General features: G+C 37.4%; 2 protein-coding genes across 2 annotated transcripts in view; one reads left to right on the top strand and one right to left on the bottom strand.

The window, feature by feature from the left end:
* The window catches only part of LOC139980624 (N-alpha-acetyltransferase 25, NatB auxiliary subunit-like), a 27,169-nt gene extending 11,410 nt beyond the window's left edge, over positions 1 to 15,759 (top strand). The window contains exons 11-24 of the mRNA XM_071992411.1: positions 733 to 958; positions 1,834 to 1,944; positions 2,454 to 2,523; positions 3,444 to 3,543; positions 4,211 to 4,362; positions 5,343 to 5,398; positions 6,642 to 6,714; positions 7,205 to 7,478; positions 8,214 to 8,337; positions 9,465 to 9,533; positions 10,123 to 10,220; positions 10,994 to 11,104; positions 12,040 to 12,183; positions 12,487 to 15,759. Of these exons, the coding sequence (XP_071848512.1) occupies positions 733 to 958; positions 1,834 to 1,944; positions 2,454 to 2,523; positions 3,444 to 3,543; positions 4,211 to 4,362; positions 5,343 to 5,398; positions 6,642 to 6,714; positions 7,205 to 7,478; positions 8,214 to 8,337; positions 9,465 to 9,533; positions 10,123 to 10,220; positions 10,994 to 11,104; positions 12,040 to 12,183; positions 12,487 to 12,609 (1,731 nt within the window). The 3' untranslated portion in view covers positions 12,610 to 15,759. The remainder of the gene's footprint in view (positions 1 to 732; positions 959 to 1,833; positions 1,945 to 2,453; positions 2,524 to 3,443; positions 3,544 to 4,210; positions 4,363 to 5,342; positions 5,399 to 6,641; positions 6,715 to 7,204; positions 7,479 to 8,213; positions 8,338 to 9,464; positions 9,534 to 10,122; positions 10,221 to 10,993; positions 11,105 to 12,039; positions 12,184 to 12,486) is intronic.
* LOC139980636 (peptidyl-tRNA hydrolase 2, mitochondrial-like) lies at positions 14,456 to 27,674 on the bottom strand. The gene is made up of 5 exons (XM_071992430.1): positions 27,443 to 27,674; positions 26,591 to 26,680; positions 26,090 to 26,211; positions 19,309 to 19,421; positions 14,456 to 18,900 (listed from the first exon to the last, which is right to left on the bottom strand). Exons 1-5 carry the CDS (start codon positions 27,602 to 27,604, stop codon positions 18,851 to 18,853), a joined length of 537 nt encoding a protein of 178 aa, XP_071848531.1. The 5' UTR covers positions 27,605 to 27,674; the 3' UTR covers positions 14,456 to 18,850.

Below are 27,674 nucleotides of genomic sequence, written 5' to 3'. Positions count from 1 at the left end.
ATTGCCAAGTCTAATAATGAATATTCATCGTTGCTATGCTATTATGATGTCATCTGTACAGAAGTGACAGAACTTCAAACAATCAATGACCAAATAGTCTGCACACCTTTGGTAAGTCCAATCCTGTGTGCCATAGTTGCAGAGACCATGCATATTCATTGTTAATTGGATGATCTATTATTCAGTTTGCACAGAAGCAATATAATGAATATTATTCATTTGGTGTCATTCTTTTGAATTTAAAGGCAGCTCAATGTATTAACAAAACAAACCTACAATACAACCCTGTCGATGTTTACCCCTTCAGTCTACAATTGACCGTTTGTGGCAAAAGGGTCTAGGTCTGTGAAAAGGAGTACCTCATCGTAATTAAAGATTGGACGGTACCTGTCAGCACGGAAAGAAATGATTTTGGCCAATCAGGATAGATGTAGGTCTGTGCGTGTTTCTAACGAATAAAATAATGACAACATGTTTCTCTGCAATTTCAAGAAATCTGTATGATAGCTTGATAGCCACACATCAAGTTTTAATCTTGTGTGCCCATCCTTTTGAAAGCTCTAATTGTATCGTTGATATGCGTGTGTAATAATTATCTTGACCATATGCATGGCAACTAAGTTTTTTTTATGACTTTGCATGGAGCCCCCACCCCCCCAAAAAAAACAAAGGTTGGGGGGAGGAGGTAAATTTGCACTTTTAATCTGACCTGTACCATTCCCAATTATTCAGGTAAAGCAACTTCAGAGACACCTCACCAGTCTGAAGATAAGCCGGTTTTACGGCTTCCACGACGCCCTGAGCTCGGAGGAGAAGGGAAACCTTGCCTCAGAGCTCATCAAAAGATACAAAGAAGGCTTAAGTTTTGGCAAAGGACTACTAGACACTGACCTGCAATATTCTGACGAGTACTTATTGATGGCAGTCCATCTCTTGGTTGATGTGTGGCATGACACAGGTGAGGTTACGAAATTCAAAGAAGAATGTATTACCAGGAAGTTATTGAAAGATGGGGTCTATTACTTTGGGAAAGTTTCAACAGAACAGTCAAAAATAATATAGGAGAGTCGATGGAATTGTTTTTCTAAGACAGTTGTTTCCAACCTGGGGATAAATTACCCCCAGGGGTTATAAGCCAATGTTTTGGGATGGGGTGGTGGGGGGGGGAATGGCACTAGATAAGTAGATAAATGGATTTAGGCCTAAGTGAACTGTGTTCCAACCGTGTTTAATGTCCGTTTCACAGAGATAGGACAAGGGGGGTTTATCGAGAGCATTTTCAGTAGCATTTTTCTGAGAAAGGTCGGGAACCATTGCCCTAAAAGTATCAAAGCAATAGTAATATAAAGTAGCTTCACAATTAATTATAATTTGTAAGAATTGGAACTGAATTTTACATAAAATTGCCTAAAGGTAATGATGATCAAACCACATACCGATTAAAGAAAGAGAAATACAGAAAAACATGTTAGAGACACAAAAATAATACACAAAATACTCCCATATAATTTTTTCTTTTCTTTTGGTGGGGGGGGTGGGGTTTTAGGGAATGGAATTTAGCTTAACTATTGAGTGTTAAATATATTTACGCCGTTATTTTCCCTCTATTAGTTTGGCCTGCTAAATGGTCAAATAGTCTGCAAAAATGATGTGATTTAATGAACTATTAAAATGGAATAAACAGAAATCGTTACGTGAACGTTTGTCTGAGGTATAAATTGATAAATTCCTCAGCATGATGGATGGGTTGTGTCTTTAAAGATCATGCAAATACTTTTTTTTTCTTCTTTATTGATGAGTGAGTAAATTTCTCTCCCTGCTTCCCCTCCTCAGAGGATGAAAGTGTCCTCTGGCGATGTTTGATTCTGCTCAAGATCGGTCACAAGCACAGCCAGTCCAGTCACCACATCAAACTTCTCCTGATGCGGTTTTATTGTATGGCAGGTACAGTAAAAGCTACAGCCTACATGATATATACGGGAGCCAATCCATAGAAGGGTGAAGAGGGTCCCAGAACTCCCTTGTGAAGTCTCTTGGCAGTAAAATAATAAGATCTACAACCATAATTTTAATCACAAGTGGATGCTTTTTTAGCAAGATTCTTGCAATTGCATTCCTTATAAATGCACCAGTGTGTTTTCCTTTACACCCTAATATACACTAGGTAGTAATTCCAGTATCTGTGAGTTCTCTCCACTTGCCACCTTTGGCACCTGTACCTGTTTGATGTTACTGTCATGTATGGGTGTATGTTTCAATAGGGAGATGCATTAAGCCAAGACAATAACCCTGATTTCTGCTTCAAGTTTGTGGCCAAAGTTTTCATTTGCTTGTAGCTGTATTTAGTTCTTATTCATTTATTAAGTCTGCTATCAAGTTTAATGTCATAGTGAACATGTGTGTGTGTGTTTTTATGTGTACATTACATCCTCCATATTTTTGGATTTGTTCAGGTGTCTTTACCACAGTTCCCAGTCTTTATGATGGTCTTGACATCAAGCACATGCAGCAGGATACCCTAGGGTAAGTTTATTCTGTGTATCCCCCGCCCCCCCTCCCTTCAGGCCCTGTCGAGCCACCCCATTGTCAGCCCCTAGCAAGTGAAACGTAAAGTTTATATCTTTTAAATTGACAAAGGTGTTTACATTCGTGGTCAGGGTTATCCTAATCAAAGGTATCTTTCATTAGCTATGTTGAGGGCAGGGGGACAGGAAGTGGGGGTGGAGGGGTGCAGTTAGGGAGTGGGTTTAGAAAAAAACAAAATCTTTGTTTGTTAACTTACAGTGATGACAGGTAAAACCAATTCAACCGAGGGTGTGTGTGTGTGAATGATAGCGTCCTAACAATATTCTGTACCATTTGATAATACAGTATTGTGTTTGGTTTTAGCGACGTTTCGTGTCCTGAATTATTTTCCTTTGTTTGATATGAATCTTCACTGTTTTCATGATCATTGCAAGTGCTTCCACATACTTGGAATGGTGGTTTTAGTATTGTTTACTTTACTTAAAAAAAACTCATTGGTTTTGAAAATTTAAATATTATATCTGAAGTGATCATGAATGAGTAAACTCTGATAATTCTCTCAGTCTTGGACAAGCTATGATTTAGTGTGGAGTTGTGGGAGTGGGGGAGTGGGGGGGTGGGGGTAGTGAGGAGTCAGGATTGTATCCACCCTCCAACCTAGAATGGGACTGAGGGGAGTATTATTCAAAAATCCTATAGCTTCCTGGAGTACTAAATGTTGCAACTTTGTTGGAGATAACAACATCACCATGTTTTTAACTGATATAATCTATAGCTACCTTTCTTAGTTTGTTTGAATAATTTCATAAATTCAGTTAACCTTCCTCCCACCCCCTCCCCGCCCCCCCTTCTCTCTACCCTGTAGACAACGATACGTTTAAGTATTCATTCTCATTCTCGGTTTTCTTCCCTCATAGCTACAACGCACTGAAATATGCCAAATCTTTAGGTCAGCTTTCATCGGCGGGTCAGTTTTACAATTCAACGTTGAGGTTCTTTATATCAGGAAGACGAGAGGTAATTAAGATGAGGAAGATCTTTGGGGCGGGGGGTGGGGGGTTGGGGGGGGCTTTTGTATCTCATTGTGATAGGAATTGTGCAATTGATAAGATTCTTCGTAGCTGGCCAACCCTACAGAGGATTCTAAGATTGTTTGAGATTAGTATCTCGTTGCTGTAAGGATTATCCAATATTAAAATGTAAGGATTATCCAATAGCAAATGATGCATTAATGGATGACAACAATGTCTCATCCCGTGTAAATGTATCAAAGTTTTCTGGCCAAATTCTAGCTGTTGCGTCTTTAGAGGCAGACCAAGATCCTGCTAAGTTTTTAAACTCTTATTCATTATCATACAGGGCAAATTTATCAGTTTTTTTTTTTTTCTGGTCGTCCTTCAATTAACCTGTCCTTAATTTTTTGGTCGACAGAACAGCAAATTTCGTGTGTGATGTTTAGGTTTCATTCGGGGGTAACCATGCTATTTACATCTGAGATGGTATTAAACAATAAATTAAGTAAGCTACAAGCATAATGTGGCTGTTTAGTTTGATATGACATCAAATATAAAAGTGAACGCTTTCCAGGATGGTTTACTGAACAAACCCTCTGAAACAGAACAGGCATCGTTACTGACAATCTCCTCATTATTGCTAATTTTTTATTTTTTATTTCTTTGTTTAGGTTACAGAATACATGATAGCCTCCTATAGATTTGGAACCTACGAGAAGATTCCAGAGTTCTTGAATTTCAGTACGAAGATCAAACACTCGTTACATTTTGCACACACAGCAATAGAGAAGAAGCTATTGGACATCTTAAAAGAGTCTGAAAAGTAAGCAAAACAAGAAAATAATAATAATTAATTAATTAATTAATTATTTCATTGAAATGAGGTAGGAAGTGGTTGTTGGGAGGGTAAGGAAAGGATTCACCTGTGATGGCATAGAGTGTCAGGTGGTACTGCAATTGGTAAATAGGTAGTAGGCAGACATGGAGATAAGAATGCAGAACTTGGAAATGACTGAATCACAGCCAGCAGGGTTTGGTTGGGTTTGAGAGGTTCTGGTGTGGGCAACAATGGGTAAGTAAAGGGGAGAAGAAAGCATCTGCTTTGCCCAAGAGGACACTGTGAGGTGGTACTGCCGAAAGTAATGTTTGAATATTTTATCGAAGGTTTGGGGAAGCAGGAAGGGGCAGTGTAGGCTGGGGAATAGAAGGGTGGTAGTCTTCAAAAATGGCTGAAATGATACTTTCACTTAAGCAGAAGATGACTTCTTTATTCTTGGCCAAGGCGTAAAGTTATTCAAAATTGATATATTACTTTAGTTAACATGGATAACATTTACCTGTATTAGTTGATGTGCAGGTTTATTTAAGTAAAACGTTTTGGGTAAAACAGAAGGAACTCCTTAATTTTTTCTTCTGGCTTTCTGTCCCTGTATTTGCAGCTTGGGTATTGCCATGACAACCATGGCAACAAATGATTTTTTTTTGCCAAAATGGTTGATGTAATCCTCAAACTGTTAGGAATACTTTCTTAAATTATTTTTTTATAAGGAAATACTTTGATCCAGGTTATGGAGTGAAATTACTTGAGTTTACCGGTGTTCGATGATGTGCAGATACATTTAGGGAAAGTTTGTTTGGATAAAACAGAAGGAAATCTTTCATTTGTCTTTCTGGCTTTCTGTCCCTAAATAAAAATGTTGATGTAATCCTCAGACTTTTAGTATTCCTTTATGAAATAGTTTTTTTTTTTTATGAGAAAAACTTTGATTGTACCTAATATCATTTTTACTTTTCTTGATACAGAGAAGGCAAATCCTTCACAGAATTTGTACGCAATATGGAGATTGACCCAAGTCAAGGTAGGCCCCTTTACACTGTCTACTGCCATTTTCCATTATCGTGTATCCAAATCTTAACCCTTCTGATGTCTTTCCTTTCATTGTACTTAATTTCATTATGAGTTGATTGGCTACTGCAATATCTCAATAGGGATTTAGTGAAGAATATGAGAGTGAACAAAAATCATGACATATTTTGTTACACAAATCTAACATATGGATTATTAATGATATTATTGCCGTCAGTCAGTCAGTCAGCCAGTCAGTCAGTCAGACAGACAGACAGACAGTCAGTCTGTCAGATGTGTTGTTTGTTGTTTTCTATGAGTGCTGTGGTCTATTGGTCATTAGTAGGTGGTATGGGAAGTCTATGGAATACCAATAAATCAAACAATGGCTTAACCAAGTCAAGGTAGATTTGTCATCCAGGACACCGTAGTTTTCATATCTGAAATGGCAAACGTGTTATTGGTAACAAGTAACAGTATTTTCCAGTCAATTGAGTTCAGATTGGTCATGGAAAATGAGGGGTTGCTGACAAAGTATGGTTTGGGTATGTTTTTGGAGGATGGCAGGGGGAGAATGGGGGTGGGTTGAGGGGAGGGAAGGGTAAGTGATACGATCAAGGTAATTACCAACCCCCTTTTTGAACAAGTGATGTAAAGAGGGTCACCTCTAGCCCTGTGCTAGTTCCTGTGCTAGTGCAGCATACTTATTATTCTGTTGTGGAGAATTCTCTGCTAAGTTTGTTTTGCATAATTAATCGAACTGTTTGATACAGCACCCCAATTATCCACTTGCCTGCTAGGATACATCCATAGGAAATTGCTCTTCCTTGTGACGGATATATATTTGCGAAGGAAGTGTGTTCTTTTCTTCATGGAATGCATTCTCTATCGGATACATACCCTTACAAGTTAGCCTGATAAGGTGGAGACAGCCAGAATTCCTGTATACCTAACATTTCACATTCTATTTGAGTTTGATTTATTTCCACATAATATAAATACAATGGTGAATAGTTAAATTACAAGGAGGGGGAGGAGGACTGAAGAAGCAGAGCTTTTTACGAGCAGTTCGCCCCTTTACAAAAACATCAAACGAAAGAATACAAAGGATAAGTGAGAGGAAGAAGAAAAGAAAAAAGAACAAAGGAAAAAAATGCAATCAAGAAAGAATCACTACTTAATGATAATAATAAGTAAAATGGATTTCATTTTTTTTTTGAAGCAATGAAAATTTTTGTAATTTTCCTCCTGGTTAGGCACAGCAGAGTGGGACAAGGTGACTGATCAGCGAGATCTTAATATCATGGTGTCTTGGAATCCTCCACATAGGTGAGTAACGTTCAAGGGTGCAACCACCTTTCTTTTTCTTTGTAATGCTGGAGGGCTATGGTCTGAAGTCATCCTGGGGGATTGGTGTAAGAAGAGGAGGGATGTATAAAGAATTTTGTAAAACTGGAGGGGGGTGCTTAGATGCAAAATGGTGCTATATTTTGCAACTTTTGAAACAATATGTACTGTACAATAGGACTCGTTGTTGTTATAATATTCTGTCTGCCAGTGAGGGGGGGGGGGGGTGGTGGTGGGGCTGATTTTTTTCTGGAGTGGGCTGAAATCCCCTCCCCTGCCCCAGAAGTATACATGGTTGTCCTCCTGGACAAAAGTGCAAAGTAATGTGAACAGTAAGCTGATCATATAGAGGATGCCCAGAACTGCCCCTCCCCCTCCCTCCTCCTCACCGCAAGAAGTGCAACTTGAAGACAGTTTTTTGTAAAACGTTGCCAATCCTTTCATCTCGGTATTCACGTCCCTCATTCTTCAGGCAAATGAGCGCTGATGACAAAGCTGTATCATTGAGACAAGAGACTTCTTGGGTGAAACTGAGAGATTACCTGTTAAGATTATTGGCAGTATCGATAGACCTGCAGCCGCAGACGTCCACCCACGCACTGACGGAATCACAAAATAACAGGGAGAAGAACGTAGTCGATAACAAAGGGGATAACTACAACGCCAAAGAGAGTGGAAAATCCCTGCTGCAAAACTTTGAGGACCTTCTGCAAGCTTGTAGCAAAGATCAAGAGACAAGGCAGAAAGTAAGATTCTTATTATCATGAAGTCTTCTTTATTAAAAAATACCTTTCTCTCTCTCTCTCTCTCTCTCTCTCTCTGTATCCGGATCCTTACTCCACTGTGCCAAGAGCACCTGCTCCTATGATTCCCCTCCCAAAGGGACACAGATAGACCTCTTGCTCCCCCCTCCTCCTCCCCAAATTCATCATCCTCACTGAAGTACAGATTTAAAGCATACAAAGTACCATACTAGTTAGGTATTCAAAGAAACTTATTACCACTTTTCTGTCTAAGAACGACCACTGTCCCCTCTCCTCCTCCTCCCCAATCCACCCCCCCCCAAAAAAAATGATGTCCAGAACAAGGAACAAGAATACCAAGCTGTTTTAAGATATTGCTAGGGGTTTAGTACTTAGCTGTTCCTTTTTAGTGAATTTGTTCATTTATTTTTGTGTTGTAAATTTTTTTTGTAAAATGGTCCAATGTAAATATGCAGATTTGTTTGTGGGGGGTCTCTCAGAGACATAAGTAAATACCTATCCAATTACCGTGCAATACCGATCGGAGAAAACTGTCACAGAGTCCAATATTTTTTGGGTCATTTTACTGAGAAAATAAGAAAGGGCAATCCCTGCCATGGCTTGCACAACTTATGTATCACGTTCGTTTCTTCTTTATATCGTGTAATTGTTGGAGTATTTTGCGAGTTCCTTTTAGAGAAATGTTACAGAATTCTTTCTTGGCTTTTTTGACTCCAGTTTCCCATTCAGGGACCACCCACTCCCTTGACAATAGAATATTTGGATGGCAATCTGGGCACCGTTATGGCCCTTAGCTTTCACCTGGTGCAGGAATCGTACAAGATCAACGAGGCCGTCGCAGGTAGGAGGATTGATTTGAAGCGAGTCTCAGCAACCCTTCAATTTCAAATATGAATGTTGATCTTACAAAGTTATATATGTTTTTATCATCACTGTTGCTGTTGTTGGCATATCAGTCGTTAGGGAAAGAAAAGATAAACTTTCATAAATAACTATCCTTTGAACAACTTCTTTGAAAAGTTGAACAGTTGCTGCTAGTGAAGAGCAGGATTAGTGGTTTGAGTCCCAAGTGTCAATGACATGGCATCCTGCATCTTTATTTATACTATTTGAATATGGACAACAGCAATGTTCAGATGCATGCTACTTGTAATATCTTTTTCTCAACGACCAAAATTAACAGCCTAGATAAATACTTTTACGTCTGGCCTGATCTTTCTTCAATTTTGCAATTATTCTTGGAAAATCAGTGCCATTGAAATACATCTTTACTCGATTTTGAAGATGCGTTGAAGACAAGTGTGGTACCCCACTGAGCATATAATCTTGATCCAGATGACTTCAATGTTGTTATCCAGAACAACTGTTATGATTGTACTTGCTTGCTATGTTTTAGTTAATTTTACTGGTATGACACTTTCATTTTACTTTATTATTGGTATGTCCCTTAGCATGAAGTTAACCCTGATGAGTTCTCTTCTCTTGCAGCAAAAGTTTTTGGGTTTAGTTTGTGACTTTAAATTCAAAAATTATTTATTTTTAAGTTTATTCTCGCCAAACCAGCTGTTCCCGCAACCAAAAATCACAATTTTCATGTGGTTCCCTTAATTTGATGGCAGTCCCCTTACTTGCGTTAAATGAAACAAGAATTAATCCTAAGCATATATGTTCAGGTAGAATTTTAAAGCCATGTAACCTCCTTTCCATTGTCACTCTCCGCCATTGGGCTGCATGTAATGATTGTGATCCTGCCAATGGTATTGTTGATCATGCTCTTAGCCCATGCTTATATATTATTAGCATGGCACATATTATTTGTTGGCTATAATCAGTCTGTTCCAACTTCAAATTCATCAAGACCATGTTTCTCTGTGTTTGTTTTACTTGTTAGTAAATGAACAATGACAAACCGACTGGGATAATTATCAATCAATTTGGAAAAAAGTTTTTTTCCCCCTCATATTTCAGATGAATCATCACAGTCAATTCAGGACAGTTTTTGTAAACATTGTGAGAAACTTAAGAATACTCTGCAAGGTAAGAGAGACAGAGCTTTATTTTTTGACCAGTGGAATATTATCAGAAAGGATAAAAAATATCACTTTTGATTTCATTATGAAGTATTAGTTTAATCCAAGAAGTGGCAAATCCGCTAACAATGTAAACAGTTGGAAATGTTTGATTGACAGGCTCAATAGTTCACATGCAGCTCTTTGGAATCTTTTCTGTAATGTTTTCTCTGTCTTCACAAGCACAGACATCCGTGAACAGTGGCTAATTTGAAAAGATGGCATTATTATAATGCACCATTAAACAAGTTCATATGGGTGTAATAAAGATATAATTAATTAAAGCAGTGAAAAAGAGCACACTTTCAATATTGTTGTCCTAACTTTAAAAGGAAATTTTTATTAATTTGTCGGCATGGCTTTTGTACCGCTACACACCCCTGCCTGACGTCCTTTTCAATGATCGTAATGAAGTTTACCTTTCACAAAAGTATTTCACCACAGAGCTGTGCCAACTATTACGAAGAGAATCCCAATCTATGGTGTAAAACAAGGTACCCCTGCTTTTCATGTCGTATCCACTATCCATGTCGTATCCTGATATCTGTCTCTCCCAGAATCCTTAAAAAGAAGCAGAAGAGGCCTTGTCAGAGACGACGGGGAGAAGAGAGTCCTGGACAGAGAAGTCCTGACAGAACTAACTCTACTTACAGAGGTACTCTTCTTGAATATTTAGCGACCGTCTTTACCGGTTGTCAGACTTGCCCCCGCATGCAAAGAAATGCCAAACTTGGTCGTCGTTTAATCTCATCTCCCCAAGAACGACGTTAATGCCGCCCTCAAAACATTTTGCCAGCACATGCACAGCCTTATAATTGTCTCATTTTGACCGTTCCTGAAGGTCCGGAAATAATTTGAATGGTCACAGCGTCCGGAATAGTTCTTTTGATAACTGTTAGCAATTTGCTCTAAATGCTTGGGGTGTGCCTTCTTAATTGCGATAGGAACTGGTACCCGGGAATCTGGGGAGATTGACCCTCAAAATTACTGCCCAGTGTAAAACTGTGTCTAGTTGGACCAGAAATTAATATAACAAAGATACATTTGGTTAAAACATTGTGCTCCACTTTCGGTTAAATTTTGTTCATTACGTCGAATCAATGGGTACCCAGTGATCAATCTATTTTAACCACAAGGGTACCCAAGAGCCTTTTCTCTTGTGACGGTTTCCATCGGCATTCATTTTGTAGAAGTTCAACCGCCTGGTTGTTGTCGTTTAATGATGTAATGTAGCCAAATAAAGAGCGTATGTCAGAGTAGTTAAGTTCCTTGTCATCTGTTTTGCACATTTTTATTGCCCCATCATATTTGATTTGATTGCCCCCAATTCTTATATAATTAATAGCTGTGAAAGCTTGTAGAGGTGTGAAATCAATTTCTCAATTTGATTAGTAGATTTATTGCAGTATTGATTGATTGATTTTTCAGACGTCGGTCTACCTGGTTTATCTGTTGGGTATTGCATGTAGAAATCTATCGGGACTGAAGAACAAAATATCAAAGAGAAACAAGAAGAAGAAAAACACACCGAAACCATTGGTAAGATTGCTGAAGTCATGTCTGATGTTGGTATCATTGCAAACGATCTACTTAAGTTTCACGAATGATGCACACATGCAGATGTTATTTCATCTTTTATTTCATCTTTTTTCTCCACACCTTTCTGTCTTTGTCCTTCTCCAGTTTATTCCCTATCCCCTTCCCTTAATCCCCTCCACTGTTTATCTCCTACCTCTCCTCTTCCCCTGTTGGTTTCCTTCTTTCTTCTCTCCATCCCTTGTCTACTAATCCCCTTTCATCCATCTCTTTGTGTTCACCTTGCTCATTAACCTGTCTGTATTTTGTATGTGGTTTTGTCCCTTCTGTTACTGTTACTTGTCATTTAGCCTTTGAAGAAGATCCTGCTAGGATCGAAACGTCAGGCCAACTTACTTTTACACGTTATTTCATCCTAGTATATAAATATATATATACCTTTTACCCCCCCCCCCCCCGCCCCTCTAGAAATAGTGAACACCCTTTGAAGTCCCCTCTTATTTCCCTTCTCATGCCCCAGATTAAAGCCTGTTTCATAATTCTATGTGATCTGGATGTACTTGAAAAACCTCAACAAGTAGATCTAAGTTAAGATGTTGCTGTTGCAATCACAATGTAGTTGTTTAAAGCTAACTGTAATCTTATCCAGCTTTGGGAATTTTCAAGTTTAAGCTTGAATAGATCCCTGTTAATCCTTTCTTTCCTTAGGGTGCCTTTCTTATCCACCCCAACCAACCCTCCCCCCACCCAACCCCCTTCCTGAAGCCACAGAACCTTACATACTATTTGAATAAAGCTCACACCCAATTCTGTTCAATTCAAATGTAAAAAATGGCAGGGAAATGTTTCCAGGTTTTATTTTTCCAAGTTTCCTTTTCGCTGCTAAAGTCAGTCTGCTTTTGGTTTTATTGCATTCTATTCTCTTTTGACCCTAACAGCCAGAGTGCATCGGCACATTTCAATCTATGGTAGAGGATATTGGCCAGATTATCGCAGGATTGCAGACTGCTATAAGGGAACTAGAGTCTAATGCAAAGTCACTGGACAAGAACCAGCTAACCTTGACATATTCTAGGGATCAGGTTAGTGATATAACAGCTTTTGTTTCTGTTTCTATGTAGTACCCCTCAGTACAGCTTAAAGATAAGCATTTCCAGCTAGAAATAAAAAGTTGGAAGTTAAATTCGGTAGCATTAAAGGTTATCAAATTTGCAGAACAGGAGATGGTTGTAAGGGGAGGGCCTCATTTGGAAGCGATGCAAAAAAATGATAAATCTGCCTTCCATTTTTCCAGGAAAATTCCTTGGAAGTATCCATCAGTTTTACGACTTGACAGGTTTACGTATGAATTTGATATGCTTTTCTTTTTCTTTTTTCTGTCGTAGAGTGAAGAGTTTGCCGAAGGTGAATCAGAACTGTGGGCGACAGTCTCCGAGAGTTACCAAGAATCTTTGAAAGAACTGTCAGAGTTGCTCCAGAGTAAACAAGAATTATTACCAAATCTGTGACAAGTTTTTTTTTAGGCTCTTTTATCATTTTAGGAGGAGAATTTTTTTTACTCTTTGGAAGATGAGGACAGATTGTTAGTGGAAGAATCTTAAAAGATGGTCTTAAAGTGGACGAGAATAGAACGAAACAAGAAAGTGGCTATTTGTCCCTTCACGTCAAAGGTTTTTTTTTGGTCCACTCAAAAACTGATCTGAGTTTCTTGGCAATAATTGAGGTTTCATTTTCTTTGAAATGGTGTGTGAAGTTTCAATCTGCAAAATATAAGTTACTTGTTCATGATGTGTTAAGCTATAGATTACTATACCCACACCCCCCTCACCTCACCCTACCCCAGCAAGTTTCCATTGCAACCTGACTTCTTCATGCAAATTTCTTTTTTAATCTGTATTAAACATTCAGAGAAGTTTGAAAGTCAATACACCAATACTGGATTCGCCGCGAAATTGGAAAGCTGTCAGTACGTCCGTCAATAAGTTGAAATATTTGACGAGCATTTCCCTCGGGACGCAGCATAATCAACGACTCCCAGGTGGTTTTGAACGGACAAGTTGACTTAACATCTAGTAATTGAAGACATAAGGTTGGAGCCAGAAAGAAAATTTCCACTCAAATTTTAAGCCTTTCTGTGTGTCACATGGAAGAAGAGGTGCACACCTGGAAAGAATTTTGTTCAAAGCAGCAAATATATAGGCATTGAAGCTCTCATTTGTCCTTGGATTGTCCGTTGTGTCAAGAGTTACCGTAACGAGATCCAGGAATGTCTTTTGTTTGTTTGTTGTTTCTGTTGGTATCGTTATTTGGTGCCGGTGAAAGATTTTATATCTGTCTTTGCTATGATGATGCTGCTCAGGGCAAATTATAATGGAGTTTTTGCTGGAGGACAATAAGACCGTACCATTTGTTTTCTTCCGAACAGTCAATTCGGTCGTCCGAAGAAATGTAGTAAACTAACAAAGGATGATCAGTTTGTACACTGTAGGAGAGAGGTGTAGGTTTTATAAGATAGAAGTATAGAACACCAGCTTTGGACCAGTAGAACTCCCATTCGGGTGGATCATTGACCTTCCGTTATTATGGTATTATTTCGGTTAAGCGATGGGGGGCGATAACAATGTATCACGATGCAATCTGAGTTTCTTTTGTGAGACGACCTCCAAAGTTGATTGTAGTTGTCCTGAAAGAAACTTGGTCGTCTCTGACGACCATTAAAAATTTACCCTGAAGATGTTATATGTGGTGTACGGCAACTTTGTGTGTCCCCTAAATTTTCGTACTGTGTTGTACATATGTAGCTGCACCGATAGACACTATAGTAGCAGTGTTTTGTGAGTCAAATTGTAAACACTTCTTCAAATGCAATTATAATCTAAAGAGCCTGAACATAAACGGTAAAATTGCCTTAGTGAAACAAGAAAATGCGAAAATTTGTTCTCGGAGACTCTTTTTTTGGGGGGAATTATTTCGCCCAAGTACCAATATTTTCCAGTAGACTTCAACGCATGAACGAAGTTAGGGAAGTTTTTCCTTGCTTCGACCATTTTTGACTCCCAACATTGACATGTATAATTTGGATATAAGTAAACCACAGTGCAACATCATAGGGATCGTCATTACCCCCGTCCTTTAAAAAGAACACTTCTGCTCTTAGTATCGCAAAGTTACCACTCATAGTTAGTGAACTCATACAGTTTTATCATCTACCTCTCAACTAGCCTTGAAATTAAACTATACGCTAAGATAGAATTACAGAAAGTTTCATGTCGACGAAATATAATAAACCAGAGACCTATGACAATGTCAAAAAGAAAGGGAAAATGATCGGGTCCATCTTCACTCAAATCTACATTTATCTTTTGGGGTGGTGGGGAGGAGGGGGGGGATTGGGTTGGTCAGGGTTCACATCTCGGCAACATGTTGTGCTATTTGGCAAGCATAAGGTAGGGCCTCAAGTGTAGGCAGTCCTGTTGTACAGTGTGGCAGGGGTGGAGGGTGTGTGGGGTAGGAATTTTGCCTTTCAAATGTTATCGCTGGTAATGTCGTGATTTGTTAAAGTTTGTGATGACTAGGTCAAAATTCAAATGATGCAACATGTACATTTCTTTACTGAGTGAACCAATAACTTAAAACATATCAGTCGTGTATCATAGTCACTTTGGAAAGACTTGAATCGATGTTTAATAAACCAGTCTATTAACTTTCATCTCTAAAAGTTTGGTCTGCAATGCATTTTAAGTAAGAATCAAGGTTTGAAGCCAGCTGAAAGAATGATGTTAGAAAGCTTAATCGCAGATGATGATGCCCGAACATCTTATGTATAGGAAAGTGAAAAGGCAATTTTTTTTGGTTCTTATTTTTCATCTCAAAAAGGGAATGAAGACACTTTTATGTCATCTGTTGCAAAAGAGCTTATTAATAATAATAATGCAGAAGAAAATTGTCCCTTTTTTTCTGGAAATTGATGGTGAAAACCCTGAGTCTTGCTAAAACTTTTTTGTAAGAAAATGGTCCCATTTTTAGGATTGAAAGTTTTTATATGGTTAAGTGTAGTAATTGCTCTGAATCGTTTCCGTGGTTACATGTCGAGTAGGAAGGTGTATAGCATTTGATATTACTGTTACGTCTTCAATTATGTCTTCCAGAGCTTTAGAGGAAATGCCAGGATTGTGAAATATTAAACACATCATCATCATCAATGGAATAGTTTTTATCTATTTTGTAAGAAATTGAGAAATGCGGATAAAAGACGTCAACCATGTTCAACGTGAGATTATCCATGGCACATTAGTAGGGTGTACTATGGACTTTGTTTGTTCCTAGTCAAATGGATTGACAGATAATAGGTTTTATAGTTCTTTAGCAGAAAGAAAGAAAGAATTGTTATGGCTAGGTTGGATATTTGAACCGGTGCCTTCAGGATGACAAGCCTTGTTCTCTATCAACTGTGCTTTTCAGATCTTAGTTTTGTGGTCGTGATCAGGGGGCTAGGAAGCTTCCAAAAAGTGAGGAGGGGGGGCACTTTCTCAGTCCACAACCACCACTCGTTATGCTATAAACCGTTACACACCGGCCATATCACTTAAATATTTATGATGTGTTAGTATGCTATCAAAATGCTATTTATTGAGATGGTTTATTTTTAACCGTGCTACCGTAAAAATAGCATGTACAGACTAAAAATAAATAATTAAAATAAAATATTAAAATTAACAAACGCTTAAGATATCCAAAAGACAGTTCTTCATCAAAGTGGCACATTTTATTAGCCAGTAGAGTGCACATTTGCTATTTTGGAAAAAAGTGGGGAAACATGCCCCCCAGTGACCCCGGCTCCTACCCCCCCTGGCCAAGGTCACTGGTTCTAGCCCTCAAAATTTCTTTGCTCATTTCTATCGTTTATAATTTATGATTTTATATTAGTTTGATCAAAAATTGAATGACCGACTGAGAAGTAAATACAATGATGGGCGGATCAGACAGTAATATATTCTGTATTTTCTGGAGAGAAAATGAAGTAAAACAGTCACAAACATTAATGAAACAGCACACTAAAGGAAATGTGGGACACAAACAAAATTGTATGAAAACTGAAAATTCGTCGTTAAATTTAGATCTAAGGATCCAGGAAAAGTTGCCATATCATTTATAAATTGGGAAGCAAACCCTGATAATCAGGCTTAAGGAGAGGGGGAGGTATCGGGGGGGGGGAGGTATCGGTGGGGGCTACAGCCTTGTAGTCAATTTGGGGGGGGGGAGCCAGGGAAATATGGGATAAAGAGCAAATGTATTTTCATTTGTATAATGTGCTTAAGAAAATGTTATTGTTAGTGGAGTTCCAGTGTAGCCTACTTACAGTTTAATATATCTTCCAGATTAAACAAATACTATAATATGTAAACTGTGTGATCATGGTCAAAGTAATTTCAATGTGACGGAAGTGGGGGGGGGGAGTGGTGAGAAGGGGATGTGGGAAGTTGGCCAACATGCCCCTCCCTTGTTGGTTAATGAATGATTTGAACATTGGAATCAAATTGTCAATTGTTATTGGAATCAAACATCCTTCTATTGTAGTTTGTACTATTTTATTAATTTGGGTTTATTTTCTGCCCTTATCTAATAGTACTCCTGTATGTATCTTCTTCTGTTTTTCTCTTTTTGTTTTGAATGATGGACGCATATGTGACAAAGGAGAAGGATAACAGATCATTTGTAATAAAAATTTGTTTAGAAAAACAAAATTTTTCTGACATGTATTGAATCCTTCTATTGACTAACTAAATGTGACTGGACAAGGTACATTTTGGAAAAATCAGTATCAGTGCTGTATTAAACACCCACCTTATAAACGGTTTTGCAGACAAGGCCTCTAGACCTTCAGTCCCCTTGACTGTGGTGGTTTCCTTGACCTTAGAGGTCCCCTCGACCTTTGGACCCCTTGATTATTTCCCTCAGGTCTCCTAAAGGTAAGACTATTATGAATATGTATTACCCCGAGACCAGCAGGATGGTAAATTTATGGAGGCCATAGCCTGGTATTCTGAAGAAAGTTTTGAATCTGTAATATTGAAAATGTCCAAGATTAAAATTCAGGGCCATTCTGTAAAAATACTGAAAACACACAGACCTAGAAAGAAATAGAACAAAAGAGAGTAAAGGACAACACAATACAGTCCTTTTCTCATTGTTATTTTATTTTAAGACCCAACTCCAATGGGAGTTTTAATTGTATGGTAGTATTATACCTAAATTTGCATTGTCTTTACATAACGTAGCTACTCTGATGGACAGTGTAGTTTCCATGACCGAATTTCAAATTGTAAAATCATTTCATTAAAAGAAGAAAAAAATTACCGCTCTAATCTACAGCATTTACAGAAACGGCTAAGAAAAAAAAAATATTCTACTGTGAAAGAAGGAAAGTGTGAACTTTGTGTTTCCGAATTATTCCACCAACTTACCAGGATTAGTAAACTTTCACACATGCAAAATGTGAGAGAAATTACTCCCTGTGAAGTGTGTTTTGGTTCGAGACCTACCCCATTTTCTGGGGAGAATCTGATCAAACCATTGATACAAATCATATTGCTGAAAGATAAGACTAAATAATCAAGTAAACCTCACCAACAGTCCAACTCGATTACTCTGTAACAGAACGTTTGTGGTCTTAGCATTGCCAAGTCACATTGCTACCAGAAGAAATCTCTTGACCTTGTCCCTGAATTTTGTCGTCATTTCTTTGAATCAAGCAAAGTTCAAAACAACTTTGTATCTTTCCAAAGTTTGCTTTCTTTAATCAGCCTTTAGAAACACTTTTTTTCTTCTTTTAAGTTTTGCAATTATGATATCACATTTATTTGCTTAGAGCTCAGTTTTGTTGGAAAACGCTCAAAACTTCAAATAAAGTACATCTCAAAAACGGTACGTAAGAATTGAATGAAAATTCCACCAGGATGGCTGCATGGTCTTGTAAATGTCAACAATAAATTCACCTCAGCTATCCTTTGAAATTGATATCTTTGGCAGCCTTTTAGCGATGAATAACTTAGCTCTGTTGATATTTTGCAATATGTCACCAAAATGAACATTGTCTCTTCAAAAGCAATGGCATTATTTAAAATAACAAACATATTCTGTATCTCAGACATTTTGCCGATAAGTGAAAGTTGATACTCCTGAAATGTTTTTTTGAAAATGTCAAAACTCAACAAAATAAAAGCTTTTGGCTTATCACATAATTATTATCTTAAAAAAGATCCCTGATGGAAGACACAAATGTTTTCTGTTACTGCAAACCTCAAGAGATATAAATGCAGAGAGAACTGTTATGTACTCCATTGGTTATTGGCAATCCATTCCTGAAACTGGCCTGCAACATGTTCTTATTCATCCACAGCAATAAAGAATCCATACTTAAAATCTTGTTTCTTAAACGATGCCATCTTAAGGGTCCAGTAGTTGTAGAATCGACATCTACCTACTGTTGATAACAATCCAGGAACAATCACAGCTTATTGTCCTACACATTTCTCTAGTCAGGCAGACCAATGTTTCTAACTGCCTGCAGATGTTTTTGAGCATTGGAAGAAAAAAACGGAGGAATCTATTGTTTCTCTCGTTTTACTCGTCAACCATTAGAAGTAATATTCCAAGGAATGACCGGTAGCTTCTCATCCAACGCTTCTCGGCCAGGCGAGCTTCGAAAGACTCGGAACTTTGCAAGGACTCGTTACTACTACGAGTTCCTCAAAACAACTTGAGCTCTCCTGTGACTTTGTCAATAGATTCCGCATCGCCTGTAGAAACGAAAAAAGTGGAAAAACACTAGAAGCATTTTGGGTAAAATTTACAATATTTATAAAAAAAAAAAACATACGTTATGTTAGTTCACAGAAACCCCTTCCAGAAAATAATGAAATGGAACACAAAATTTTACAATTGAATTACAAGAACATTACATTACACCTGTGTGACGAAATATAATTTCTCTAAGATATTAATAGTACAAAAAGGTTGAGCAAGGTGATTGTAGCCATATAAGTCTCTGAGTTAGTTGGCATGGGATATACAGTTATGACTGGAAATTACATGATTTGGTCAAAGCCAAAACCATATTTGATTTGTTACGGTAGAATTTTAGGACAGGAAGAATTAAAATTCTCAACAGACAACACTTCTGAAATAATCAAGTCAACATTCCTTACCTGGACCGACACCTAGAACTGTTCGTGATCCTGGAGCTATCTGTGTCCTTCCTGCATCTTGTATAAGTGTCGTTACTAAACCTAAAGATCTTGCATGATCAGCCAACGAAAATCTGTGTTAGAGAGGAAAATTGGGATAGAATATAATCAAGTTTGGAAGGTAGAGTAGAAAAATGAGCTGAGGCTCATAATACAATTCCTGCAAATTTACCTTAAATTTGGAGTGCAGTAGATTTCAGGGAATAATTGATCCAGTATTGCATTGCAAAATGCTATGCAAGAATGGGCAAAGTGCTATATACTTAAAGTGCAAAGATGTATAGCAGTTTATCTACATAGGAAACATTTAAAGTGAGACAAAACTTCAGAACATTTTAAACTACTACACAAACTTTCAACACTAACGAATATATCCTGCATTAAAAAATCAAAAAAATCAACAAAAAAAAAAAAAAAAAAAAATGCATACTTTTCAGTGCGGTGTCTTCTTCTTTATAAGATGCAAGTTTAGGCAACATGACTAATTGCCTTTGATTCATTGGCTAATTGGAAGACAGAGCTGCCACATTTAATTTAAAAGTGTTTATAAGTTACTGTATAACCACTCCCAAGGATATTCATTTCATTTCATTTATTGAAACCAGTATAAATATAGTATATTTATAAAAAGGAGCACACATGTCAAACTCAAAAATAAATAAATATGAAAACCATGATAGATAAGATGTTCAAAAGATTGCACAACAAGAAAGCGTTAAAACTATGTACATTACTAGAACTAGGTGAAACAATTAAAGAATATGAAAACTGTGATAGATAAGATATTCAAAAGATTGCACATCAAGAAAGCGTTAAAACTATATACATTACTAGAACTAGGTGAAACAATTAAAGAATGTGAAAACCATGATAGATAAAATGTTCAAAAGATTGCACATAAAGAAAGCGTTAAAACTATGTACATTACTAGAACTAGGTGAAACAATTAAAGAATATGAAAACTGTGATAGATAAGATATTCAAAAGATTGCACATCAAGAAAGCGTTAAAACTATATACATTACTAGAACTAGGTGAAACAATTAAAGAATGTGAAAACCATGATAGATAAGATGTTCAAAAGATTGCACATCAAGAAAGCATTAAAACTATGTACATTACTAGAACTAGGTGAAACAATTAAAGAATATGAAAACCATGATAGATAAGATGTTCAAAAGATTGCACATCAAGAAAGCGTTAAAACTATATACATTACTAGAACTAGGTGAAACAATTAAAGAATATGAAAACCATGATAGATAAGATGTTCAAAAGATTGCACATCAAGAAAGCATTAAAACTATATACATTACTAGAACTAGGTGAAACAATTAAAGAATGTGAAAACCATGATAGATAAAATGTTCAAAAGATTGCACATAAAGAAAGCGTTAAAACTATGTACATTACTAGAACTAGGTGAAACAATTAAAGAATATGAAAACTGTGATAGATAAGATATTCAAAAGATTGCACATCAAGAAAGCGTTAAAACTATATACATTACTAGAACTAGGTGAAACAATTAAAGAATGTGAAAACCATGATAGATAAGATGTTCAAAAGATTGCACATCAAGAAAGCATTAAAACTATGTACATTACTAGAACTAGGTGAAACAATTAAAGAATATGAAAACCATGATAGATAAGATGTTCAAAAGATTGCACATCAAGAAAGCGTTAAAACTATGTACATTACTAGAACTAGGTGAAACAATTAAAGAATATGAAAACTGTGATAGATAAGATATTCAAAAGATTGCACATCAAGAAAGCGTTAAAACTATGTACATTACTAGAACTAGGTGAAACAATTAAAGAATATGAAAACTGTGATAGATAAGATATTCAAAAGATTGCACATCAAGAAAGCGTTAAAACTATGTACATTACTAGAACTAGGTGAAACAATTAAAGAATATGAAAACCGTGATAGATAAGATATTCAAAAGATTGCACAACAAGAAAGCGTTAAAACTATGTACATTACTAGAACTAGGTGAAACAATTAAAGAATATGAAAACCGTGATAGATAAGATGTTCAAAAGATTGCACAACAAGAAAGCGTTAAAACTATGTACATTACTAGAACTAGGTGAAACAATTAAAGAATATGAAAACCATGATAGATAAGATGTTCAAAAGATTGCACATCAAGAAAGCGTTAAAACTATGTACATTACTAGAACTAGGTGAAACAATTAAAGAATATGAAAACCATGATAGATAAGATGTTCAAAAGATTGCACATCAAGAAAGCGTTAAAACTATATACATTACTAGAACTAGGTGAAACAATTAAAGAATATGAAAACCGTGATAGATAAGATGTTCAAAAGATTGCACATCAAGAAAGCGTTAAAACTATGTACATTACTAGAACTAGGTGAAACAATTAAAGAATATGAAAACCGTGATAGATAAGATGTTCAAAAGATTGCACATCAAGAAAGCGTTAAAACTATATACATTACTAGAACTAGGTGAAACAATTAAAGAATGTGAAAACCATGATAGATAAGATGTTCAAAAGATTGCACATCAAGAAAGCATTAAAACTATGTACATTACTAGAACTAGGTGAAACAATTAAAGAATGTGAAAACCATGATAGATAAGATGTTCAAAAGATTGCACATCAAGAAAGCATTAAAACTATGTACATTACTAGAACTAGGTGAAACAATTAAAGAATATGAAAACCATGATAGATAAGATGTTCAAAAGATTGCACATAAAGAAAGCGTTAAAACTATATACATTACTAGAACTAGGTGAAACAATGAGTAAAATTAAATGAAAGGTTCCAAAATACCAAATTGAATGTAAATTGCAGCACGGTAGATGAAAGAGTTCTTATAAAGTTGAATTCTATATTTTGGCAAGATATGAGGGTTCCTAAGATTCCTGGTAGCTTTCACCAACAGACAATTAAGTGGCCCATGTAGTGGGTGATCTTTGTCATCTCTAATTTTATTTGTCATCCTTACAAATTCATTCTTTGCAGCTGTGTTTACTTGATCCTTCAGTAATAGCTGGCTTACATTCAATATACGTGAAGTATACTTAAGGAATCTCATCAGTCTATGCTTGTCAGAAGATGATATAAAGTGATACCATACAGGAACAGCATAAAGTAAATGTGGCAGAATAAAGGAGCTGAACACATTTTTCCTTGCACCTTCATTAAAGAATGACACAATATAGGCAAGACTTGAAACATAATAATACACTTTTTTCAAGATTTTCGAGATATGCGGCGTGAACGTTAGATTATCATCAATGCATACTCCTAGGTATTCAGTTCTTGATGTTCGTTCTACCTCAGATTCATGTATGGTGACACCTTGTGATCTTGCAGACAGAAGACCTTGATGTTTTATATTGATGTTAGCAAAGCACATTTCCTTCGACTTCTTAGCATTTAGCAACAAATTCTTTCTATCACATGTTGAAACCACGTCGTTGACTGATTGCTGATAGTTCAGCTGATCATTGACACATGAACTCTTGGATATTTTGCATAATATAGCAGTGTCATCGGCATATTTTGTGATTGAGATATGACCACCAGACTTGATTTCATCCGTATATAATGTGAAGAGTAAAGCAGACAATGGACCACCCTGAGGCACTCCAACTTTAATCTCTGACCTATCAGACAACCCATTCTCCAATTTAACGTGTCTTGACCACCCAGTTAAGAACTGAGCAAGCCAGTGTAGGAGCCATGGTTCAGTGATAAAACCTGACAGATCTGTAATTAATTGATTTGGTAGGACGGTATTGAAAGCACTTGAGAAATCTAAGAAAAGCACCTTTGCTATTGTGGTTTCCTTGCAATTTAATTCTGACACAACCTCGTGGATAAGTAACAGCACAGCATCTACACATGATACACCTTTTCTGTAGGCGAATTGACGCTTGTCCCCAAATTGATTGATACTGTCAGTTAGTCGTGGCAGGAGGATCCTTTGCATGCTGTTAAAAGCAATACTTGCTAGGTCAATTGGTCTAAAATCATTCACATCTTTGGGATTCGCCACTTTTGGTACAGGTGATGTTAGTGCTGTTTTCCACAGGTTAGGGATCTGACTATGTTGTAAGCTTTCTTGGAAGAGTGATGTGTATATTGGAGCTAATTCAAAAGAAAAGAATTTAAAAACCCACCACGGAATTTTATCTGACCCACAAGCAACACCCCTTTTGACCTTCCCAAACTGTTTCCTTACCACATTGACATCAAGTTCATGACAACCCTCATTTTTCTCAGGTAGGTATAACGGTATATCTTTACATATTGAGTCATTAAACCGTCCAAAATAGTTGGATAGTTCCTTCCCAAAATCTGCATCAACCCGCCTAGGCTGGTCATCTTTAGTAGGGTCTCTTATGGATTTGACGACATCCCAGAATGCACGAGAGTTTCCTTTTATTCCTCCAAAGGTGTCACTTCGCAGATTGTTTACGTGCTTATTGATTTCCCTCTGCATCCTGTTCCTGGAGATGTTGTCTTTGTCCTCGATGGCCTTCTGTTTTTGCTTTTCCAGTTGTTTGATCTTGTTGTCTGGGGGGATTCGCTTCATCATCTCAGCAGGTGTTATTTGCTTCATTGGTATGCATACATCGCTGACGAATCCAATGTAACTTGAAATGGCGTCAGTTAATTCGTCTGGGTCATCGCAGCCTTCACGAAATACATTCCAGTCGGTCGTTTGAAGCATCTCTTGCATGCTCCTGACGTTATCAAATGACAAGTCCTTCTGTGATCTACTTCGTCGTTGCTTCTTAGCACGATGCTTCTCTGTGTACTTCGGGATGAGTAGGACACTGCTGTGGTCGGATGTGGATATCGGGTGGGATTTCTTTACATGGTAGACGTCACCCGTGACATACACGGCGTCCAGGACAGAATTGGACGAAGGGAAAGTAGCAAAATTCACCAGATTCTTGAAACCCATTGTCTCAATACATGCGATGCTTTCTCGATTGACATCTCCAGCAATTATGAAGTGAGTTCGTGGGTTTTCCTTCTGGAGCTTAGTAATTGCTGATTTCAGTTCTTTATCTGCAGTTGAGAAATTTGATGACGGCCTGGTGTATACATTCACGATCGTTACATTCGACATGTCGCTGGGGAGGTATCGTGGCCTGGCTCTCACGGCAAGAAGCTCAATATCCGGGATTGAAATACTACAACATACCTTTGGGTAGCTCACTGCCCAGTCTTTCGAGATATACGTTATCAATCCACCGCCATTTGCCGAAAATTGTCTGTCATGGCGAAACATAAAGTAATTTGCCATGCGTAACGCTTCATCTGGCACACAGTGCTGAGGGATTTCATTTAGCCACTCTTTATTCGGTGATTGCAGTTTCGTCTCTTGCAATGTAATGAAACATAGATTTCGCATGTTTGTAACAGTTTGCTCCAGGTGTAAAAACTTTCCCTGAATACTGTTTACATTTGCTGTCAGTCCATAAGGAAAGCTGAAATTATGAGATTGAGTGTTTCTAATCCGATTCTGTATACCGGCCCGCGTACCTCTGTGCTTGCGAAGAATCGATTGTTCTTTCAATATGTCCACCAACCGTGACTCTATTGTGTGGGTCTGCATACTCCTTCGAATATTGTGAAGTGTCTCCGAGCTATAGTGTAGGCTTCGAGCAGCTCCCACGATATCGGTATTGTTAGGGTTCATCCTACTATCCTATGTCAATAGCAGAAGGCCTATACTATTGGCCCAAAAAAAAAAAATTCTAGTACAGTTAGTTGTATTGTATAATTGTTTACCAAATCTCTGGGTCAGTATCACATCTTTTAGTAGTTGCCTTTTGTTTTGTGGAGAAACAAATATTTCAAGTTTTAAAGTTTACAAATGCATCTGGCAACAGCGGAATTAGTAATGTCGTCGTCGTGACACTTAAAGTGAAAGTTCGAAGTAGATTTAATCCTCTTAGAGAATGTAATATTCTTATATTAATCAGGCATACTGTTGACATTCTATATGAAGAGATTATTGACTCCCATTAATAGAAACATTCAAAATATAACACATTTCAAGGATAAATCAACATCAATGTTATATTTAGGAAAGTAAAGCTTTTGAAGAACTTCCAAAATGACATCACACAGCAGCTACATGATCAACTTTCTGGGAGACTAATCTGGTAAAAAAAAAAAGTACATTACATTCAAACAACCATATCTCCACTTGGGAAGGCGATGTTGCTTGATGGGTTTTCAATGAACACTGTAGAATATATTTCCTGTCCATTCAAGTGCCATATTGTCTGTCACACCCATTAATAACTCATCTTAAAACAATTGTGGAAGAGCAAAACTATTGAAGTCATAAACTGGTGAAGCAAAGGAAGGGCAGGAGAATGAAGGTGAAGCTTAAGTTTACTATAATGTAAAATGTTACTTTTGTAGAGTCTAGAGCAATATTACCAACCTGAAACTATACCAGGATTCATAAGAGGATTTAAACTCATCCCAGGGACCATTCCAGGATTCAACCCAGGATTCATCCCAGGATTCAAACCCATCACAGGATTCATATGGTTTAGGGTTAATCCTGGGATATATACATCCTGTGATGAGCTTGAATCCTGTGATGAATTTGAATCCTGTGATGAATCCTGGGATTGTTTCAGGTGAGTGCAATATTGTCTCATGTAGGGTGCAAACAACCAACATAAACATCATCACCTCTGAAATGTCATCACTTACAAGGTATCCTCATCCGGTGCCTTCACCACTACTTTAGGCTGACCATTATTAACCCATCTCTTGAGCGTATCTGGCTTTTCTGATGCAGCTCTCTTGTAACATCCGACCGCAGCATGGCTGCACTAATTAATGGAATAGAAGCACAAGAAACAAGATCATTATGTTATTGAAAGTATAACCTTTGCAAAATCCACCAATCACAATCTCATCTTTCAACAACATCAAGGTATTCAAAGTACCTAAGTTGCACCTCTTTTAGAGCCTGACAGAATTTTTTCAGCTATGCACAAACCACTTTGAGGCCAACAAGAGATATGTTTGCATGTTTTGCTTGTGTTTTCTAACTTGTTTCATCAATGGTCATGCATCTTTATCAGACCTAACATTTTCAGTGTTCTTTTCTTACATGTACTGTACGGTATGAACAAATTATGCCAATGCAGCTGTAACAAAACTAGCACTTGAGTTCCTTGTTATTACAATACCAGTTGGTTCACCTACCTGTGCTGCAACTTTCCCTTTTCCCATTTTTAAATCTTGTCTAACCACTAAGACCATTTTGTAAGCTCCAGATTCACCAGGTATGGATACCTAAAGATAAGCGAATCAAAAAAAATATCAATATGTGACAACAATTGAAACAATTTTGGAGGGGTGGGGGGGGTGGATGTTCATGTGTATCACCTGCATAGAAGCTAAGGATGCTATGCCTTTTTGAATGAAGATCAGAGCCTAGCAAAAACCCATCGATCCCTGGTACTCCATGTTGATGGTACTACAGTATTTGATGGTGTAGCATCTCTCATCTGCAACCAGAATCACAAATGGAAACTTTGCTCATGGTCATATGACTACCAATAGTTGCAATTTACCATTTTAATATTTCTTGTGCAGTTTCATTTCAACACTGTTCAGTGCCAACTTAGTTGAACAAGGCCTAGCATTAATAATAACGCATACTTTCCTTTGGTCTACTTAAGTTTTAAGTTTGCACACCGTTACTTACACTCCGTTACTGTCAGCCAGGTGTACTGTTGTACTGTTTCGCGCAAGGTTTCAGTTGTTTTCGCGCAACTAGGCCTGACATTACGCATGAGGTACTTGTACTAGTTGCAGGTCTAACTCTAACGTCACACGATCGCAGTAACTAATATAAGTACACATTTTCCTAACTATCTGCTAGCACAAAGAAATAATATACTTTACTAGCTTTGGTTTATCCCCATCCGAGGTAGTTTGATACTCCTTGATCTCTTGTTAGACTTATCGTCAGATTCTTACTAAACTTGACCAAGGCTAGAATTTAGTAAAAGGCGAAACAATAATATACAGTAGCCTAATTGGTAGACTTACCTCTGTCTCGGGACCCGCAAGTCTCTTTCCGTCTGAGGAAGCACGTAATGTCAATTGTCGATGCCATTTACCTTTCAGAAACCAACCCATCAATACCCCCGCGGCCATGCTGACAAACAGGTTGACACTGAACGGCGTTATGTAGTCTGATATTCTGTACATTTTGGATTGAAATTCAATTTGTTATTCTTACTACTACTAGGCTAGTACCAGTACCTTCTTATGCCGTTAG

This window comes from Apostichopus japonicus, chromosome 15 (genome assembly GCF_037975245.1).
Source record: "Apostichopus japonicus isolate 1M-3 chromosome 15, ASM3797524v1, whole genome shotgun sequence".
NCBI classification, from domain to species: Eukaryota; Metazoa; Echinodermata; class Holothuroidea; order Aspidochirotida; family Stichopodidae; genus Apostichopus; species Apostichopus japonicus.
The sequence above is the reverse complement of the archived record's forward strand: the minus strand, read 5'-3'. Positions and strand labels throughout refer to the sequence as shown.